The sequence below is a fragment of the Trifolium pratense genome, linkage group LG3 (genome assembly GCF_020283565.1).
Source record: "Trifolium pratense cultivar HEN17-A07 linkage group LG3, ARS_RC_1.1, whole genome shotgun sequence".
Classification (NCBI taxonomy): domain Eukaryota; kingdom Viridiplantae; phylum Streptophyta; class Magnoliopsida; order Fabales; family Fabaceae; genus Trifolium; species Trifolium pratense.
This window is the reverse complement of record NC_060061.1, coordinates 6,161,703-6,181,076: the sequence shown is the minus strand read 5'-3', so window position 1 is coordinate 6,181,076 and position 19,374 is coordinate 6,161,703. Positions and strand designations below refer to the sequence as shown.

At 33.8% G+C, this 19,374-nt stretch overlaps 2 protein-coding genes and 1 long non-coding RNA gene across 4 annotated transcripts; all 3 read right to left on the bottom strand.

Annotated features, from left to right (window-relative positions):
• Window positions 1–2,571: 2,571 nt before the first annotated feature.
• On the bottom strand, window positions 2,572–7,960 carry LOC123915764 (AT-rich interactive domain-containing protein 2-like). Its single transcript, XM_045966995.1, has 3 exons — window positions 7,858–7,960; window positions 6,348–7,713; window positions 2,572–4,308 (listed from the first exon to the last, which is right to left on the bottom strand). Exons 2-3 carry the CDS (start codon window positions 7,263–7,265, stop codon window positions 3,415–3,417), a joined length of 1,812 nt encoding a protein of 603 aa, XP_045822951.1. The 5' UTR covers window positions 7,266–7,713; window positions 7,858–7,960; the 3' UTR covers window positions 2,572–3,414.
• Window positions 7,961–9,378: 1,418 nt separating this feature from the next.
• On the bottom strand, window positions 9,379–11,103 carry LOC123916176. The gene is made up of 4 exons (XR_006812084.1): window positions 10,978–11,103; window positions 10,716–10,860; window positions 10,252–10,409; window positions 9,379–10,144 (listed from the first exon to the last, which is right to left on the bottom strand). It is a non-coding gene; the product is annotated as an uncharacterized LOC123916176 (long non-coding RNA).
• Window positions 11,104–12,912: 1,809 nt separating this feature from the next.
• LOC123916925 (probable E3 ubiquitin-protein ligase RHB1A) lies at window positions 12,913–15,865 on the bottom strand. 2 transcript variants are annotated; one of them, XM_045968514.1, is made up of 5 exons: window positions 15,662–15,865; window positions 15,012–15,170; window positions 13,553–13,982; window positions 13,312–13,421; window positions 12,913–13,206 (listed from the first exon to the last, which is right to left on the bottom strand). In XM_045968514.1, exons 2-5 carry the CDS (start codon window positions 15,075–15,077, stop codon window positions 13,177–13,179), a joined length of 636 nt encoding a protein of 211 aa, XP_045824470.1. In that variant the 5' UTR covers window positions 15,078–15,170; window positions 15,662–15,865; the 3' UTR covers window positions 12,913–13,176. The 2 variants fall into 2 exon arrangements, with proteins under 2 accessions (XP_045824470.1, XP_045824471.1); XM_045968515.1 differs by having other exon boundaries at window positions 13,553–13,979.
• Window positions 15,866–19,374: the final 3,509 nt, after the last annotated feature.

Sequence of the window (19,374 nt, the reverse complement as noted above, 5' to 3'; positions counted from 1 at the left end):
CTTGTCAACCACTTTCCCACATTTTTTCATTAAAGTTGTAACTTTCTTTCAAACTATCCATCTCTTTTGTACCAAAAAAAAACTATCCATCTCCATCTTTGATGTTTCTGATATTTCATATTCACTCTCCTCCCCAATTTCTGTGAACACCACGACAAATATCATATCCCTTAATTTCTACACATCATCTTCTTCTTCTTCAACCTTCTATTCTTCAATCTCAATTCCCTCCCACTATTTTCAATATCCCACCCCATTAATGGTGGTTGGTCTCTCTATCCAATTTTTTTTTTTTTTTTGAAGAAGCTAAAGTAAGCTATTGAAATTGTCACAAGAGAGAATCGAACCTGAGACCTGAAGGAATAACACACTCTCAGGTCCCAAACCAATACCACCAGACCAACCCAAGTGGGTTCTCTATCTAAAATTGTTAACCTAGTGTGCATCTATCCCTTTTTCTTTTTTGACAAAAGATGATTTTTTTTAAGCATGATTTCAATGGTGGTGGGAAAAAAAAAAGGTTGTGCTTAATTGCAATGGAAGATGATGGGGGCATGTGTGAGGAGGAAAATGTTGGAGTGGCGGGGGTTGCATATCAGAGAACGTGGAAGCAGAACAATTTTTATAATTTTCTTTTAAATATTTTAAAAAATAATAAAATTTGACATGCCAATTAAATGAAATATGATTGGATGTTCGTGTAACTTTACGGCGACCGTGCATCTCCATCGCACTCAAATTTAATTAATAATTTTTTAATTTAAAAACCAAACTCAATTTTTTTCAAACGGTTAGCCATTTGGTTAAACTTGTTAACTATTTCAATTTATTTTTTTTTTTACAAAAACTATTTCAAATACTTGATTACTAATTTTATTTAATTTTTTTTAGAGAAAAGTAAAGTAACCAATCAAAGATTGAGACCGCTAAAAAATATCAGTCTCTATAACATATTGAATTAAGATTATAATTAAGGTCAAAAGACATGAATATATACTATTTACTATTAATTGTGCTGCAAACTCAATTGTCTCTTTTGGAAAAAAAACTATATAAAATAAAAGAGTGAATAATAACATCAACATTAACATGTTAGAGAGATTCTTAAGTAAAAAAAAAAAAACATTAATACTTTAGAGAGATTCTTAAGTAAAAAAAAAAATAGTAATACTTTAGAGAGATTCTCTCACATAATAGGGTGAATTGTCCATTTAACTTCACCATTACACTTTATATATACATTTTTTGACCATAGACTTTTTTGAACATTTGCTACTACCATCAGATAAGTAAACCCCCTAAATATAAAAAATAAAATAAAAAGTAAATATATCCTTATATATTTTCTTCGAACTCCTTTATTATTTTTACACTACTAACCCAAAAGTTTCAAGAACTCAAAAATTTAAACCCCCAAGACTAGGGTCCTACATTTGCCACTACACACAGTCTATAACAAAGAATTGAGCAGTCATAGTAGATATGGGAGTTATTTTTGTTGCCCTATCAGCTACTCAAACAATGTTCGCTACTTAAATAGCGGACGTCGTTTTTTCCTAAATTTTCACATTTTATAACATTTGCTACTTAAGTAGCGGATGTGTAAAAATAGAGCGCGTGAGTAATTGGTAGGGTGGCAAAAGTAGCTCCAAAAGGATATTGAGAGACTAATTGATATTTAGTTTGACGTTAGTCACATTTGGATCTTCACACCATATGTTCTGATGGCTTCTCTTTAGGTCATGGTCTTTTTCCCTCTTGGATTTTACATTTTTGCTCTTCAATAAAAACTTCGGTTTCTACGAACCGGTTTTTTTTTTGCCTTAAAAAAAATTCGGTTTCTGTTAACCGAATTTTTCCTAAATTTGAACTAGAAAAAACATTGGTTTTTGCGAACCGAAATTTTTATCAAGGGCAAAATTTGATTTTTTGACGGTATAAAAGAAATATGGGGCCTAAAGAGAATTCATCTTATTCCATAGTATTATGCTCTTATGTAACATTTCATCAAACTCTTGAAGTGCATTCATAAAATAGTCCACAAAAAAAATAAAAAATAGAAACCCACAACAATGACAAAAATATTAAAACTAAAATATTTGTTGTCTACTAAAACTAAAATATTTAAACGACCGATTAATGAAAAGTCAAAATGTGGTGGAAGGTTGGATTCAAGTGAGGAAAAAAAAAAGGTGATAGTTGGCAAATGGAATGAGTCCATGGTGGATGTTGGTGGTGGTACATGGTGAGAGGAAGTCGAAATGGGGAGTGTAAAGGGGACTGAGAGGGAAGGAAAAGAAAACCTACATAAAAGAGAGGCTCTACGATGTGATGATCCATACAACAAAGTTGACACTCTAAAAGAAACAGGGATACGACAGTCTAGAAAATTGAACACATTCATGAAATACTGATAATTGTTGTCAAAATGGTTTCGCAACAAGCCTCATAAATTAAAATTGGTAAGGAGTTGACTTATATCCCACAAGTGTGTGGCGCTAATTTGTAAATACATCTATATCAGCACTCTTTGATCCTTAAGATATACGAAAAACAATAAATATAAGCACATGAATTAATTTTCATTCTTCCATACCCATAGTCTATGTGATTATTCCAGCATTTAAGTTCTATTAATGAATCCCGGAGGAGGAGAAAGAAACCTGATAGATTCACCGATCTGCTGCAGCTTTTGTTGAGCCTGCCTACCGTTGGAGAGGGAAAAGTCCCATCCGTTCCAGATGTCCTTTTTGTACCTAGAGAAGGACAACCTTGAGAGTCGAGAGAGCAGACGACTAGTAGAGTAGGTGCTGCATATCATTCCTACTGCGTAGGTCTAAGGTAATCAACAGTGCCAGCAGATTGCCTCTAATGAGTAATCTGAACCCAATTTTAAAAAAAAAAATAAAAAAATCTAATAGAAAAAAACCTCATGAAATGCATGAATTTGTCTATTCCAAAGTCAAAGACCTGCAAAAATAAAATTTGTAAATTTAATTTACAAATGTCTAGCCTTGCTCCAACTAAACAACTAGTTTTACAGCACAAATGTTGTCCAAAAGGGAAGGGAAAAATAAAGTTTTGCAGCACCAACTGTGCAGCCTCCGAGGAGCACTCGATAAACTCTGCCATTTTAACAAGATAACCATGTCAAACAAAATTAACAGCAACTTCTACAAGTTCTTCCACAATGATAGTCAAGATTTAGAACATGTCCACAGTGGCTTCCAAGCTCCAACACATTAGCCAATACTCTCCTAGCTGGTTCTTTCCTCTATCTCCCTCTCTATGTTACACAAAAATTTCCTAGTGAAGGATTGCATTCCTGATTAAGGAGAAAGCAGAGAGTTGTATACAAGTCTGGTCATGAAGATATTTTCTCAACCTCAAAATGGCTTTATCACACTGTTTTGTCTACTCATAATCCCAGCATTGCTTGTTCTCTGAACACTCCATGAATTCCACAGGTGGATGCCTGATACGGTTTCTCCCAAAACCATCACCAAAAGATCCAAATTCGACTTCGTCGTCATCACTGTCAACAGTCTTCGGAGTTACTCGATTCTGATAAGTTCTTAGTTGAATAATATATGCATTGAAGTAATAGCTCACCATGTCTTTTCTTGTCTTCTTAAAAAAGTATTTGGATGGATTGTTCCAAAAAGACTTGTTTTGGGAGGGGATATTTAACCTCATTGCATTCTTAAATTTCTTTTCTTCATCAGCTGTCCATTGAAGTGAAACTTCCTCGCCCATTTTATCAAATCCCCATTGGTAAAATACAGAACCCAATTCAAGCTTCAGTTTCATCCTGTTTTCAGCAATGAGAAATCTGACACAGTCAACAGAACCTTGAATGTCGCAACTACACTTTCCTCGTCTTCCTCTCGCAATGAATTCTGTTTTGGTAGTAAGTTTTGAGTCATCTTTAACAGGCCACACTTGTGTGCCTAACCATTTAGGGTCACTGTCAGAAACTTCACCAGTCCATTGCGGAACTTCCGCTTGGAAAAGATTACCTATAGAAACATGCTTTACACGAAAATCATCCTCAGATGGCACAGGTTTTTTCTTTTTGCTCCATTTTGATTTTGATTTGGAAGTCGATTTTTTCTTTTCAGTAGCATCTGGTTTGGCAGCCATATTGACTGAAGCATGCAACTTATTTCCATTAGCAGAGCATGATTTAGAATTGCAACAAGTGCAGCGAGATTTAGGAGAGATAGGCAGCCTTTCACTACATCTCAATTTCATAGTACCCTGGTGACCAACGGAATCCTCATACATGGCAGGATGCATCTTCACCTTCTGTAAAGCATACAGTCTCAGAAAATTCAGTAGATTTTTTCAACATAACACTTAAGTTAAATAAAAGTTTATATTGTAGATCTTGTCTACTAGTGGAAGCATTTCTCAATGTTTTAATATCAAAGTAATAAAAACTACAGTGATTCATTGAAGAATCTATTGTGGATTTCGTAAAGAATTATAAGGAGTAAATACAGGTTGACCTAGTGCATATCCGTCTCTTCTGTTTTTTTATAAAAATCCATAAAAGTGACTAATGGAATGACGTGAATCAATAACGTAGCAATGAAAATAATAAAACCGAGATGACCAATGATGTCATTTCATGTTACTAACCCATTATCTATAAACTTTTATGGACTTTGACAAAATCGCCATAGAGGTATGTGTTATCTCTCAAACCAGCAGTATTTTTTAAAAACATGCAACAACACTAATCCAATAAACTTAGTCACAGCCTAACTACCAGAACAAATGAAAAACTGAAACAAAGAACATTGTCAGAGAAGAATATAAGAGGACAATTATAACAATTAGACACTAAGTTAGTTAAGGGGATTAGTTAGAATGTAGGGTGTAATTTAGAGAATACATAAATCTGTATGGAATGAGAAACCTTTCGTTGAAGGGAAAACCCCTGGAAAAGATTTCCTATTCACAATAATTCAATAAGACTGCTTTTTACATTCAAATATTTCTAACAATTTTTCATTTCTCTTGTCAGATTCACATCAGAAAACAACAAATAAACAGGTCAACTGCAGCAGTTCAATTTAGGGTTTTGCAGGATTAAGATAGGACCAGAGTATGCAACTTTACCTTATATTCGTAAAGGCTGTTTCCGTGACTAGAACCTGTGACCACCAATTAACAAGGAAATAAACTTACCGTTATGTGAAGGCACACTCGCTTTGGAGTAGGCTCAATAACATGGTTGTCGAATTAAGATTCAAATTGTAAATTCAAAAGACCTATTTCCTAAATCGTGAATTGAATACGATTATGAATCATAGGATATGTGATCAATAAAATATGGTATTTTTAAGTCAAAAATATGACATAAGCAAAGAGGAAAAAAGAACAGAGGAAGAGACGGCACAAAAACTGTGTCGGTGGGAAGAATAAAAAAAGGCACTGTAGGAGGGAGTCAGGACCAAAAAAATAGTGTGCTAGAGCTCTTCAATGCGATTCAAACTTGTGTTATTTGGAATACGTGATTTCGGCTGATTCTGTCCCTTTTAAAAAAATAAAAATAAAACTACTAACAGGCTTTTTACAAACCAGTTTGCACGGCCCCGGCAAAATGTGAATCACGTGATTTTATTTTTTGGAGGGGGGGGTGAGACCTAAACCGGCTTTTTAGTTGGGCGACCCTGTCCATTTCAAGATTGCTCCCGCAGCAGAATCTGAATCGTTCGATGTAGAGATAAGTTGTGATTCATCACAATTAATCGAGATTCCTACTGTGATCCCTATCCAGCATAGATATGCACATCAATTGGTATTGATTGGGATCTTTGCTGTGTTTCTAATCGATATACGACTCGGATGTATCATAGGATACCAATAACTAGGCTTAATAGTGCAGCTACAGTTCTTAATGGAAATTTCATAATGCAAATGATCTGTTTCTCACTTGTTGATAAAGATGGAATTTATTTTAATGTTTGACCATGATATCTTTCTTATAGTGAAGTGCCTAGGTTAGAGCTATAAATCTGAGATTGGTCATTTTGTAGACTAGGTCAAAGCTATCCAACTTCCGTATATTATTATTGTATTAATCTATGTCGACCTTTAGCAGTTAGCAAGCTGAGGTTTTGGAAAGTATGTATATTATTTTAGGAAAGAAACCGATTGATTGCGAATATATATTTATTATGCAGGCAACATTAAGTGCATTGTGATGCTAATCATAAATACAATAAAGAGATTACTAGCCATTCATGTGAAAACATTCAAGTTCAGGATATGAAACAACACAAGAAATCCAATGTGTGAAATCATGTATAAAATCATTATATGAATTGAAAGTATACCTGAGAAGATGATCCACTGTTTGGTTCTGCATTCTTTCTCACCGCCAGAGCGTCTCTTGCCCTCAGCAGCTGAACAAAAAAGTCATTGCCTCCTTTATACTCCTTCCATTTTGATGGTTCTGGTAATGGAGGAGTTACAGGATCAAACGGATGCTTTGCAACATGCCTCGTCCAGTTTACCATTCCTGATATTGATTCCCGTTTACGTTTTCGAGAGGCAGGTAGATCGACCTTAACACCGTTACCAAATTTTTTATCGTCATCATCATTACTGTAACCATCAACATGTTGGACATCCAAACATTTGTTGGTTAGGTTTTTGGAGTTCAATAAATAACCACTACTCTTTTGGTTAACCAAATCAATGTGCTTTATGATGTTGCTCGATTCTAACGGGACAAAATCATCATCTTTGTCCTTTAGATTTGAGCATAAAAGGCTTCGAAACTCTTTTTCCAGATCTAATGGCAATGAATTCAAACAACCATTATTCCCATTTTTTAAACTCTTCTCATCAAAAGTTTTGCTGAGCCACGCTTCGAAACCATGCAAATATTTGTCATAAACTAATTTCACCGAAGCCAAAACACAAATATCCATACCCAATTCAACTATCACAGAATCCCACAAACCTTTTCTCGACACCACATCATACCCACCTTTTTCCTTCACAAGGGAGAAAAGCTGGTATAAATCAAGCAATTGACCGTCACCGAGCATCACAGGCACAGGCTTAACATTACCTCTACTACAATTCTCTTTAAGATAAACCGAAAAAATTTGACAAAACAAAGACTTCTGTTTAGCTTTGTCATGACCGGCACTATCAACACAATCCTCGATAAGACAATCGCCATTTCCATGAGATTCGGTAAAAGTTTTAGCTTCAAGTCGATCAAGGGAAGACCCGTTTGCCATTAACTTTTGACACTCTACTCCTAAGCTAGATATGTGTTGAATTTGATGACAAAAAAGTAATGGCAAAAAAAAAAAAAAAAACCTAGCTTGCCCTTTTGTATATGTTGATGTTACAAACACAGAACAACAATTTACAGTGAAAACTGATCAAGATATAACATTTACATACACTAATGAAAGAGTAATGTAATAAGTATACAAAAAATTGACAAAAGGGTATGAAGGGTTGTGACCATTTGGTATAAATAATTAGCAGATTTACCTAATGATCAATAACTCTAAGCTGAAAACTAATACATCACAAAAATGGCGGTGACAACAAGGAAATGAAGGGTTTCATGATGGTGTGAAGAGATAGATACAATTACAAGATCGAAGTTGAAACCTGAAAATAATTGATAATTTTGACGGTGGTGATACTAGCTGGTGCTGCTGTTGAATTTCAATGCTGCAAATGAAAAAAGAGAGAGCTGAATTTGAGGTATGATTCAAAAGGATAAGAAATACAGCGCCAAAATAAATGACTAAGAAGGGTTTGAGAGATTGTGAGAAGAATAAAATCCCCCTCTTCTCTCGGGGGTAAATCTCTTACCTTCATTCCATTTCTTTCTTTGAACTCCTCCCAAACACAATTTTTTTTTTTTTACATTAAAAACATCAAACATTTGTTGTTTTTGTTTGTGTTGTTGTTGTTTCTTTTATAAGGCTAAGTATTAGGGTTTTTATTTGGGTGGGCCAGGCCCGTTTTAGTCCGATCCGATAAAGCCTGGATCGATTAGGTCAAGTCGAGCCTGTAAACCGTAATAAATCAAAAGATCTGGATCTACGGTAGTTGAGAAACTATGTTATAGTTAATCTCGGTTGTTGATTTGAAACCGAACGGTTGAGATTATAAATTCATTGAATTGATTACAAATCATATAAAGTATCAACCATCAATTTTAAATCAGACGACCGAGGTAAATAACTATATTATGCAATTACAACATCGAACCGTTTCCCCAAATCAAACTTGGGGACATGTATTGGGTAAGATCATAAAACATTTCTCAATAAATAAAAAGACTTGGATCCATTGCCGTCAAAAGAATATGTTATAGTTAATTATGGTTGTTGATTTTAGATTGGACGATTGAGATCGTAGATCCCTCAAATCAGTTACAAATCATCAATCAATTTTAAATTAGTCGGTCGGGGTGAAAAACTATTTTACTTAATTATAATATCAACTCCATTTCACGGATCAAACTTTGGGGGGTGTATTGCGTCAAATATTAAATGGTTGCCTTGACCATTTATTTGAAAAAATGTTATAAAAATATATTTAAATGTGTAAGTTTTATAAAAAACGATGTATCCACCTAAAACTTTTTAAAAAAATTAAGTTTATAATTTACAAATTTGATTTTTTTTTTTTAGGAATCAAACTAGAGTTTAACCGATATTTAGCATTGATGCAAAAATTATTTACACTTGCATCAAATCATATCTCAATAAAATTAATAATTATGATGAAGTAATATCGAAGTGGCATAAAAAAAAAGATTGAATAAACAGGGAAAAAAATGAAATGGGTCAAATTGGTCCATTAGCCTACATGGCCCGTATGAAACTGAGCTCGTTAATGCGTAGCCTAATAATAATTGGGTAGGATCAATTGGGTCCATATATGCAGTCTGTCTGGCCCGCTGAGCCGGGCTTGACAACTCTGTCAGATTGGGGAATATTGTTGAGGTTGCAGTGCACAATCTTATTTTGGTTGCATATAGTACTATTTTTATGTTATTACAAGTAAACACAAAGCAGGTTGCACATAAACTATGGCAGAATGTTTCCAGAGACGAATGTACAAGTGGTAGATCAGGCAATTTAGTTGCGAAAGGAACATTCTAACGCTGCTTGTCTGAGACAACATGCCATTGTAGAAGCATTTGATGACAACAGAGACGGTGACAGGTCTAATCAAGCTGCAAATAGATGGAGAACTAACAATGTAAAACAAATTTACACTAACATGCAATGCAAAAAAAAAAAAAAAAAAAACTTTTGTAATTCTAAAAAAATACTGCTAGACTATATTGTTGCTCAATAGAAAAACTATTCTAAGTAATAATGTTTTGTAAACATGACTTTACCCCATAATTCCAAGATACACCACCTGTCAAGTTTTATAACACTCAAATAAATCAAATTGTCCACAGAACTCAATATCAAATTTCACATAAACGTCTTGAACCAACTTTACATAAACATACTTAATCTAATTTTTTAGAACTATTCTACTACTCAGGAGGCTATCTTTCTTGCTTGAAGCAATGGGAATCAATGTCTCACTTGGAAAGGAGAGTTGAATCTACTAACAGAATTCTAGAAGATTGCTTCAATACATCTGCAAAGATGTCATAAGAAAATGACTTAATTGTAATCAGTCCACCAAACAGGCCTTCTCTTCCTCGTGAGTGCATATATGCTCCCTCTAGGTCCAATGCCTCATAGGAAACCCTAGCCTTCTTTCTAGGATGGACTTGGTCATTATCAATCAAGTGTGGAGCAGAAATATCAGCCTTCTCTTCAGGCTGGACTTGGTCATTTTCAATCACGACCAGCTCTTCAGCCTGGACTTGGTCATTTTCAATCACGACTTGCTCTTCAGGCTGAGGTCCGTTGGACGTATTCCTCATCTTTTTGGAAAACTCCTTGGCGAACTTCGTATTCCTCATCTTCTTGGAAAGCTCTTTCGCGAGCTTCTTCATATTCCTCATCTTCTTGATATTCACGTAGACGTTAGAGGGATTTAAGGTCCACATGTGTTGAGCCGGCCCTGCCAGTCCGTACAGTACCTCCTCCATATCTGGCTGCATCTGAGTGTGTGATGTCCGCTAGGAAAATAGCAAAATAATTGGGTTAGTCATTATTTTGAAGAATGCATGACAACATATAATATACTAATGCATCAAATACCAAAGAAAAAGCTAGATAGTCTTACCCTTACGAATTACATTCAGGGGAAGATAAGGATCTGCACTGTACAATAAACGCATTTTCTTCAACGGGTCCAATGCAAGTTGAATGATTGTGAAACATCATTTTGCCCTCTTTAACAATAATATTAATATATACCTTCAATGGGTATACTCTCTTTCTCTGTTTTCCAGGCAAGAAAAAGGAGAATAGAACACAAAAATCAGTTTAATAAGAGGAGTGCAGTAAAACTATTATTTTTTTGGTCAAGTAGCCTGATGGCTAGAAAATCAATCTCAAAGGTGAATAAGTGGAGTGTCCGGGTTCGGGCTCTGCAGATATATTGCAATGGCCATACCAAATGAGTTAAGCTCACCAAACGGGAGTGCAGTAAATATAATATATAGAATTAAAAAGGAGAAAATTTAGGATAAATTAAAAAGGAGAAACTATGATTAATAAGAATAAAGCAACGTAATAACATCTTACTTTGGGGGTTTTGAAGAACAAAGTTTTCATCTATTACCACCGAGCGTTCAGCAGCAAAGGTTTTCCTCATTGTCTAATCGAGCAAAGATTGGATACTGGAAAAAGGGAACCACCAACCAAGTGATGATGATGATGATAAACCAACCTATATATATGAGAATTTTCAGATTCAAATAACAAATTAAACAAAAACAAACGAACTTGGAGCAAGTAATGATGATGATGAATAAAAATTAAAGATAAGATGAATCCGAAAACCTACCTTCGATTTCTAGGGTTAGAAGTTAGAGCGAAGATGAAAGGAAGGAGAAGAATGAATAGCAAAATAAAACCAGGTTTAATTTCGATTTCTATTTATATTTATAGACCAGAATCTTGAATAATGCTGCGCAATTCCTATTTTACCCGCGTTCTTTATAGTTTTTTTTTGACAACTTAAAGTTTTATTTATTTATTCGGTAAATGCTTTTATTTGGTAAATGCTGACTAATACTTCCCGGCCACTATAGTTAAGACTAAAATTTATAAATTTTTTCGTCGCTCTCAGAAGGGCTGGAGGCTGAGCAGGATCTTCGTCCCCTCACGCACGAGGAACGGTTATAGGAGTGATCCCACATCAAATAGAGATTGTCACTAAAATATTTTGGTCTATCACAATTCACAATGCCTAATTAAGCCTACATGACCACAACACACGCACCAATAACTAGGGGTGTCAAAGCAGGTGGCCCGTCCCATTTAGGACCGATCCATTTAAAAATGAAACGTTACTGGACAGCCCAACTTAGGTATCCGAACTCAAAAGTCAAGTCCACTCTGTTTACTAACGAATTGACGGGTTGGTGAGTCAGCCCGCCAAACAATTTTTGTATTTTATTTTTTACTTATAGGTTTGCTATATAATTTACTATTTTTTACTTTTGGATTCAAATGATAACTTTTATGATTATTTCTCAACACAACATAGTTGTAGGCGTTGGGATGATATACACAATGATGAAGGTGGTATATGTTTGCCAAGACTATTTTGACATCGCCAATGCAAAGTTGAATTAGGCGAAACAATGAGATTGTTTTATCCTCTTAATTGAATCCATGAGCTGCAACCTTGAATATGTAGATTTCACTCTTGATTCAAAACAAGTTGTTGATTATTTTTATAAGGGGGGAGTGATGTGATCGAGGTTTGGAATGTTTAGCTGTTTGTAAACATAATTTACGGTGGTATTTTGAAAACACTCATGTTGAATTATTTTTGGCACCCTACTTCACTTCTCGTGCGTCCTATAAAATCACCAAAATACCTCCGTCCGCACTTAATTAGCAGATTCTACGCTTAAAATCTTGAAAATTTCATGATAGGAGGATTTTTTTTCTCAAATTTCTCATTTTTATAACGTGCGCTACTTAAGTAGCAGATGTTATAAAAATGCGAAGTAATGAATGTTATAAAAATGAGAATTTTTCATCCATCTTTGGTCCCTTAAAGATGTCATTATTTCCCACATTGACCCTTATGTTATTTTTTTTTTTAATTTTTTTTAACATAAAACATTAAATTTGGTTTCATATTAGTCCATTATCTGGTTTAATAGATTTCATGAGTCTTTAAGCCACTAAGTTTGATCTAGTAGTGAGGGGTTTGAGTAATATGTTATAGATTATGGATTCGATCCCCAGCTCATTCTAAAAAAAAAAAAAAATCACGAGTCTTTTTGCATTTTAAGAATCGAAGGATCGAAAGCCCTTCTGACCTTGAACATTATGTACTTTAAATCATCTCACTATCACGATGCACAATTGAAATCAAATAACAATGAGCCATGCACATTTGAAAGGGCAGTGAATGCATGTTCTGAATTTACAGATCCAAATGTCACCCATGTGAATTCTGGTCTGAACAAAGCTATGAACAATTGTTTGTTTTCGACCAACCAGCCAACCATGCTGTATGCGCCATTCACGCAATCGCTTTATCATAAGCATTGGACATAAAGTCTTTATGTCCCATGCTTATATGCAAAACCACATCATTACAATTTCAATACAAAAACGAAAGCAGCACAATGAAAGTGAGGGTTTGCGGTCATTCTTTGAAAAATGTCTACAAGTCAATAAAAAAAGAACCAAAAATTATATTGACCGTTGTGTTTTGTAATAACACATCTATAATTAAATCTATGCAAGGCAAGGCATCTCATGTAGTATCTTGATATCACTTTGCAATTGGAAAACTATACAATGTCAACACCCCACCCTCCCTTAAATTCCTGAAACCAACATAAAGGACTCTGCATGAAAAATGGATTCAACCCCAGGGAAATGCAGAAAACTAAACAATCAAAATACAGCCATATGCGCAGTTTGCCATACTAGTATGGTTTTGTAACCTAGCTTCTCAAAAACTATCATGCATTATATCTGACTCTCGTGCCTCTCATGTTGATATCAAAGATATGTACTATACAATGGAAGGGCTTAAAACCATAACCTGCACCGAAAAGACATATTTTATAATTATGTTATTCATAATTCACAGCATATATTAATAAATATCTAAATATAAGTTGGGAAATTGGGAATGAGTGGGAGAAACCTGATCGCAGACAGGGCAAGATTCACTTCTTTCCATCCATTCCAGAATGCAAGCAAGGTGAAAATGATGGTCACAGTTTATGGTGAGTTTCGGATTTTCTGCATCATATTCTGCTCAGATATAAAAGATATGCATCTGTCAACAACACTCCATTTCAACCAAAAGCAGGATAAACTTCACACGATAAATGGCTTAAATAGTTAGTTCTAGAAATTAAATAAAGAAGCTTTAGCCACATCACCTTCTAAACATATTGGGCATGTATCCTCCTCTTCCTCTAAATTTATAGGTTCACCTAACTTTGAAAGTTCAATTTCAGAATCCTTTGCCGAATCTAGCTCTAAATCAGTCTGACCTTTGCATTCTGATTCCTTCGGTTCTTCCGACTTAGGTGAGGTTCCATGATTATCTCCAGATGGTTCTTGAACTGAATTAGAATTTGTAGAAAGCGAGGATGTATTGTTCTTCTCACAGCTAATTTCTTGAGCCACAGGTGCAGTCTGAGTGGCACCAGGTGTCACGTTGAAAGGGAGAGGAGCAGGAGGTGGTCTATAAGTATCAGGACTCGAAGTATCTAGATTAGTATCAACCAAGAGCCTTCCAGAGAAAGCAGAGGGAGCACCCTGGTGAGAAGATAGCGGAACATGCTCCTCAGATGCTCTTGGATACTGCTGAGAAAATGCAGCAAATGAAATAATATTATCACAGATTGATTACACAACTATCAGAGAATAAACAAAAAGTAGTCACAAACTCGGTTACAAGTAGATCAAAATCAATCCTCAGTGAGTCAGTGTGACATGAATTTCTTTTTTATTAATAAAAATTCATGTGAGTCAATTCCCAGAAGCTCACCAGGGTCAGGACAGGTCTCACACACAACTCAAAGAGTACTTAAAACATGCTTACAAATTTTTCATCACTAAGGTGTACTCACATCAATGACAGATTCAAACTCACAACCATGCATAGGATGATTGGTACGGTATTCCTACCGGCCGGAACAACCTTTGTTCCCTTACATCAATTTCTTTAACAAAAGAGTATATAGTAGATAACAGCAATTATGCTAGAAGTTAGTTGGGGACTTTATAGTTAAGTTAGTGGTGGTTAATAATGTGTTGTCCTATAGTACTATCAAGTGTCAACTAGAGTTAGTTGACAGTCAATGACTTCCTTACTGTACTTATGACTGATAGTACCTTCAATTGAATCTAATGAAATAATTCACTCATTCAATCATTTGCATTATAAATACCAATGGATGGTCAATTGGACATTCCTAACTAAAGCATTTCTCTTAAGATCAGTTTGTTTCCTCACACGAACAAACTTCGTTGAGAATATTCAGCAACCTAACCAAAGATAAAACATCTTCCAAGTCTATATCTAATTAGAGAAAATAAAATATGTACGGTCAATATAAAATAGGTTTGCACTAACCCCAATGAGTATCTTATATTCCATCAAATCACCGAGTTATTCCGAAATTACTCGTAAGCCATAGCAGATTGATGGTTTCTCATTAGATGACAGTGTAAGACTAATTTACACGGCCAGTGCATGTGTGCCGACTAAACTCATTTAATTATCTATCTATTGAAAGATGCATGAAGCATTAAAAATATACAATGCTTCTAAAAAATCAAAATCAAAGGAAAAAGCATGAAATTCAAACATGAAAAGGAGAGATTAATTACATAATAGTAAGCAGGTGGAGCACTCAATACAGTCTCCTTGGAAGCACAACAGCAACAACCGCCCATCGTGCTTTATCTCCAGCAACCAGAAATAACAATTAGCATGATTTCACCTTCATCAACCTATATAAATGCACGATCCTTCTAATTTTGTTTGCCCTGTTAATCAAATATTTAACCAATATTAGCTACACGCGCGCGAGAGAGATATATACAAATAAAATAAAAAAATATAAAAATCTTTCTAACTACCGTAAAACGTAATATAATCAACAATAATAAAAATAAAATTCACCAAAAAAGGAAAGCAGAAAAAAATATCGCAAAATCACAATCGTGCATGCGTGGAAATTACTCCACTCGAACCGATTAATAGTAAAAAAAAAAAACTGAATCTCTGAAACTTGCTCAATCCTACTGATGAATTTGAGAAAAATAAATTACCACAGCGAGACGAAATCAAAGCAAAAAATCAGAACAATAAGCTATGATTTGAAAGTGAAAAACTATGATTAACAAAGAATCGTAAAGCGTAAATCATCATCTACTTAATTCGAGTAACAAGAAATTAGAGAAAAATAATTGAGCTGTAAAGCAACATAGAAGTGAAAGTGATGAGTAAGAAATCAGCAGAAAAAGGATTGTACTACCTTGAGATTGAGGATGAGTAGTGAAATTGAGTTAGGGAAGAATGAATCGGAAGATGAAGAATAAGAAGTGAAAGTGTGTGCGATGGAGTTGGTTTGTGCGGAGTGCGGGTTTACGTGTAAACAGAAAAGATTGGCACGGAAATATTGAAAATTCTGGTTCCACTTACCCTTTCCTTTCCTCATTCATTCATTCACTTTCATCATCATTCTTTCTTTATATATATCTCTACCGTTTATTTCCTTTCATGGGCCCGCTTTTCAGTCGGTCAGTACCAAAAGCCCAACTCAATTATAAAAAATAATACTATATCTTTAAAGATTATATTTTTATTTTTTTTAATCATAAAGATATTGTGAGACAAGATATTATTAGTAAATAATTTATATGTAAAGTATTTTGTTTAGGATATTTTTAAAAATTTATTTTTTATTTAAATATGATTTCTTTTACAAATATTTAGAATATAATTTAGAAATATGTTTTATATGAAAATTTTGATATAAATATAGAGTAATAACTATATATAGAGTAATAAAAATAATAATATAATTTTTGTAAAAAAAAATAGTATGGTGCTTATCCAGATATCATATATCTCGTCTTTGCGAACACCGACACAAAAAAATCCCATAAAAATCTTATGCCATTTTCAAATTTTAAATCAATTGTTTCTCAAAAAAAAAAATTAATTGTTTTTCAGGGTAAAGTCGTGTGCTCTTTGATATTATAATAATTGTATGTGGTATAATGACATCAATCTCACATGGGGTGGCTCAGATGCAACATTGATGCGGTTTTTTATCATGGCCCTGACAAAGACAAGTGTTGGATGGTGTCTGCATGGCCATATATGTAAATTTGTGTTGGCCGATACGACTTAGATGAACGAGAGATGTTACGTTATTGAGAGAGAAGCGATAGCCTTGCTTGATGCTACGAAGGAAATGGAACTATATGGTTTCAACAACGTCATATTTGAAATCGACTAAATAAAAAATTGTAATCTATTTGTTTTTTCTGCCATGGTATCATTTAGGTCATATTTTGTGTTAACCCTCTCGTTCTTAGGGAAAAGAGCTTGGTAATCTAGAGTTTGGTCGCGACGTATATAAAATATGATAAAAAATTATTCTTATAAAAAATTGAACTCGAATTCTTCCGAACAATTTGTTTTAGGGGGCTCATTAACTTTTTAGCTCAGTATCTTGATTAAGACGACTCTATTTTGCTACACTTAACTTCCATATGTTATAATTTTTTTTTATATATAATTTAACTTATTTAATAATATGTCAAAGATACCTTTTAAAAAAAAATATGTGAAAGATACAATAAAAATGAATAATTAAATAGAGAATATTCTTAAATATATTGATGCTATTTCTATTTATAATATGTTGGTCCATGCATTTTTCTTTTTTGTTTTAGTTCATATCCCAATCCCATTTCTTCACATACCACTACTTATATAAGTGTACAACACCTATTTTAATTTGAAGTATTTTAAGTGAAGTGTTTTATTCCCTCACGTTAACAAATGTTCAATAGAAATTGACTAATAGACAGATAAACAAATCAGCATCGCCACTAGGTATTTTGGGCCACACTTTGTCAAGATTCAAGAACATTATTATATCATATCATGTCATATGATCATAGGTGTTGTACAATCAACTCACTTCTCAACCACCATATTGCCTTCGCCATATATTCTTGGCATTTTACCAAACTCTGGGCTCCGTCTACCACTCTATCCATTCCCATCAACATTAGACTAGCTCACTACAAGTCCTTGCCTTGCCATAGTCTTGTTTGTTTTGACATCATATATTTTTAATATAGTAGTAGACAATGCGAAAATTATGTGTATAATTGTTAACTTACTTCCTTATATGAGAATAAGTTCAGTTTGTATTGACTTATTTTTGAGCTTATGCAATTTTTATGTATTATTATAAATTTGTTAATGTAGTTTATGATAAAATAGCTTATAAAAATACAACTTTTACTAGTGTGAACTTATAAAATAACATAAAACATAATTTATACTGAATAAGCTGTTTGCATAAACTAAAAAATAAGTTAATTCAAAGAGGCATAAGTTAAAAAGCCTACTTATTTTTAACCAAAAAGCTATTCTATCTATTCAAAACGCATTTTATGCAAAGAATATTTTGATGTGCGATACATGAGCGTTATCGTTTCCTACAACTCAAGACTAAAAGTATTGTACCATAGGTGCCCAACCACATAACTCTTTGTATGTAGTTCTTCTTTGTGGCGTGCTCTTATTTGTTCTAGGCTTCTAGCACATGGTACTGTAGCAAATGGCAAGTAGCAACTATTTCACATTTATAAGCCACTGAATTTGGTCTAACAATGAGAGGGGCTTACGTAGTATGCATGAAATCTTAGATTTAATCCTCATCGACATATTTCTCCGGTTTCCACTAAGTATATGTTTAGATTCATGACTATTTTAACAAAATCACAGTGACAAATGATTAAAATCCCAAATAAGACGAGTCTTTATAAAAAAAAATAAAAAATAACATAAAATGATAAAATCAAGATAACTTCTTTTTACGCTCTTCATGTTTCTCGCATGCCCCCTGCGTTTTTATTTTTACCCCTTCTGATATTTAAGCAATTAACGTTGTTAAAAGAGAACTATGAAAAGGGAAAAAAAGTTCACTACTTATCGTACGAATTGTGTTCGCGTCATAAGTAGCAAACACCCATTATACATGCAATTTCAGGATATTTACACGTCCAACTTTTAGGATGCAAACACCTGATATACATGAAATTTCAGAATTTTACACTTCATCTTCTGAAAGGCAAAACATATAAAATATTGAAATTTCAGACATTGCACTTACAGTTGTGGATGCCGATGTAAATCCAAATATCCAATCAAACATGCAACAGTCCAATCATCAAAATAATCCATATTTTTAGGTGCAAATTTTTTACCTTACATCAACTCAAAAATCTCGAGCAGCATCAATATCTGAAAAGTGTAAACAACTTAAGAATATTAATTTGTCTTAGTAAACACAAGCCAAACTCTAAAATCTAAAACAAGCTTCGCAATTTAGAAGGGGAACGTGTAAAAGCTAAAATTTTATGCATAGGAGGAGTTTGCATCTTAAGTAGCAAACAATGTTCACATTCTAAAAGGTGAACATGTAAAAATCTTGAAATTTCATGTTTGTTTTGTTTTTTTGACTAAAACATTTCATGTACGGGAAGTTTTTTTTTTTTTTTTGACAATGTACGGGAAGTATTTGCTACTTAGGATTTGAACACAATTCACATGTTAAATAGCTAACTTTTTTCCTCCATATTTGTTTTTTTTTTTTCAAATAGGATGATCAGTGTTCGAACTTCAATCTCTATATATATAATGCAATGTTCCTGTCAACTGAACTAAACTCACGGAACTCATATTTATTTTACAACGTTAGCTATTTAATTAGTGAAACAGGTAAAATTGAAAATATAGATTGCACGCAAGAAACATATAGCGTATGTTTGGTTTCAATTCTGGAGCAGTCAGAATTGATTCTAGACCCGTAGAATTGATTATGGCTTGTTTGGTTTCTCAAAAGTAGAATTGATTCTGCCTCCAGAATTGATTCTACTTGAAGGTAGAAATTGTAGCTTCTCATTCTAGAATTGATTTTTACACTCAAATTTTTTGTTTAAC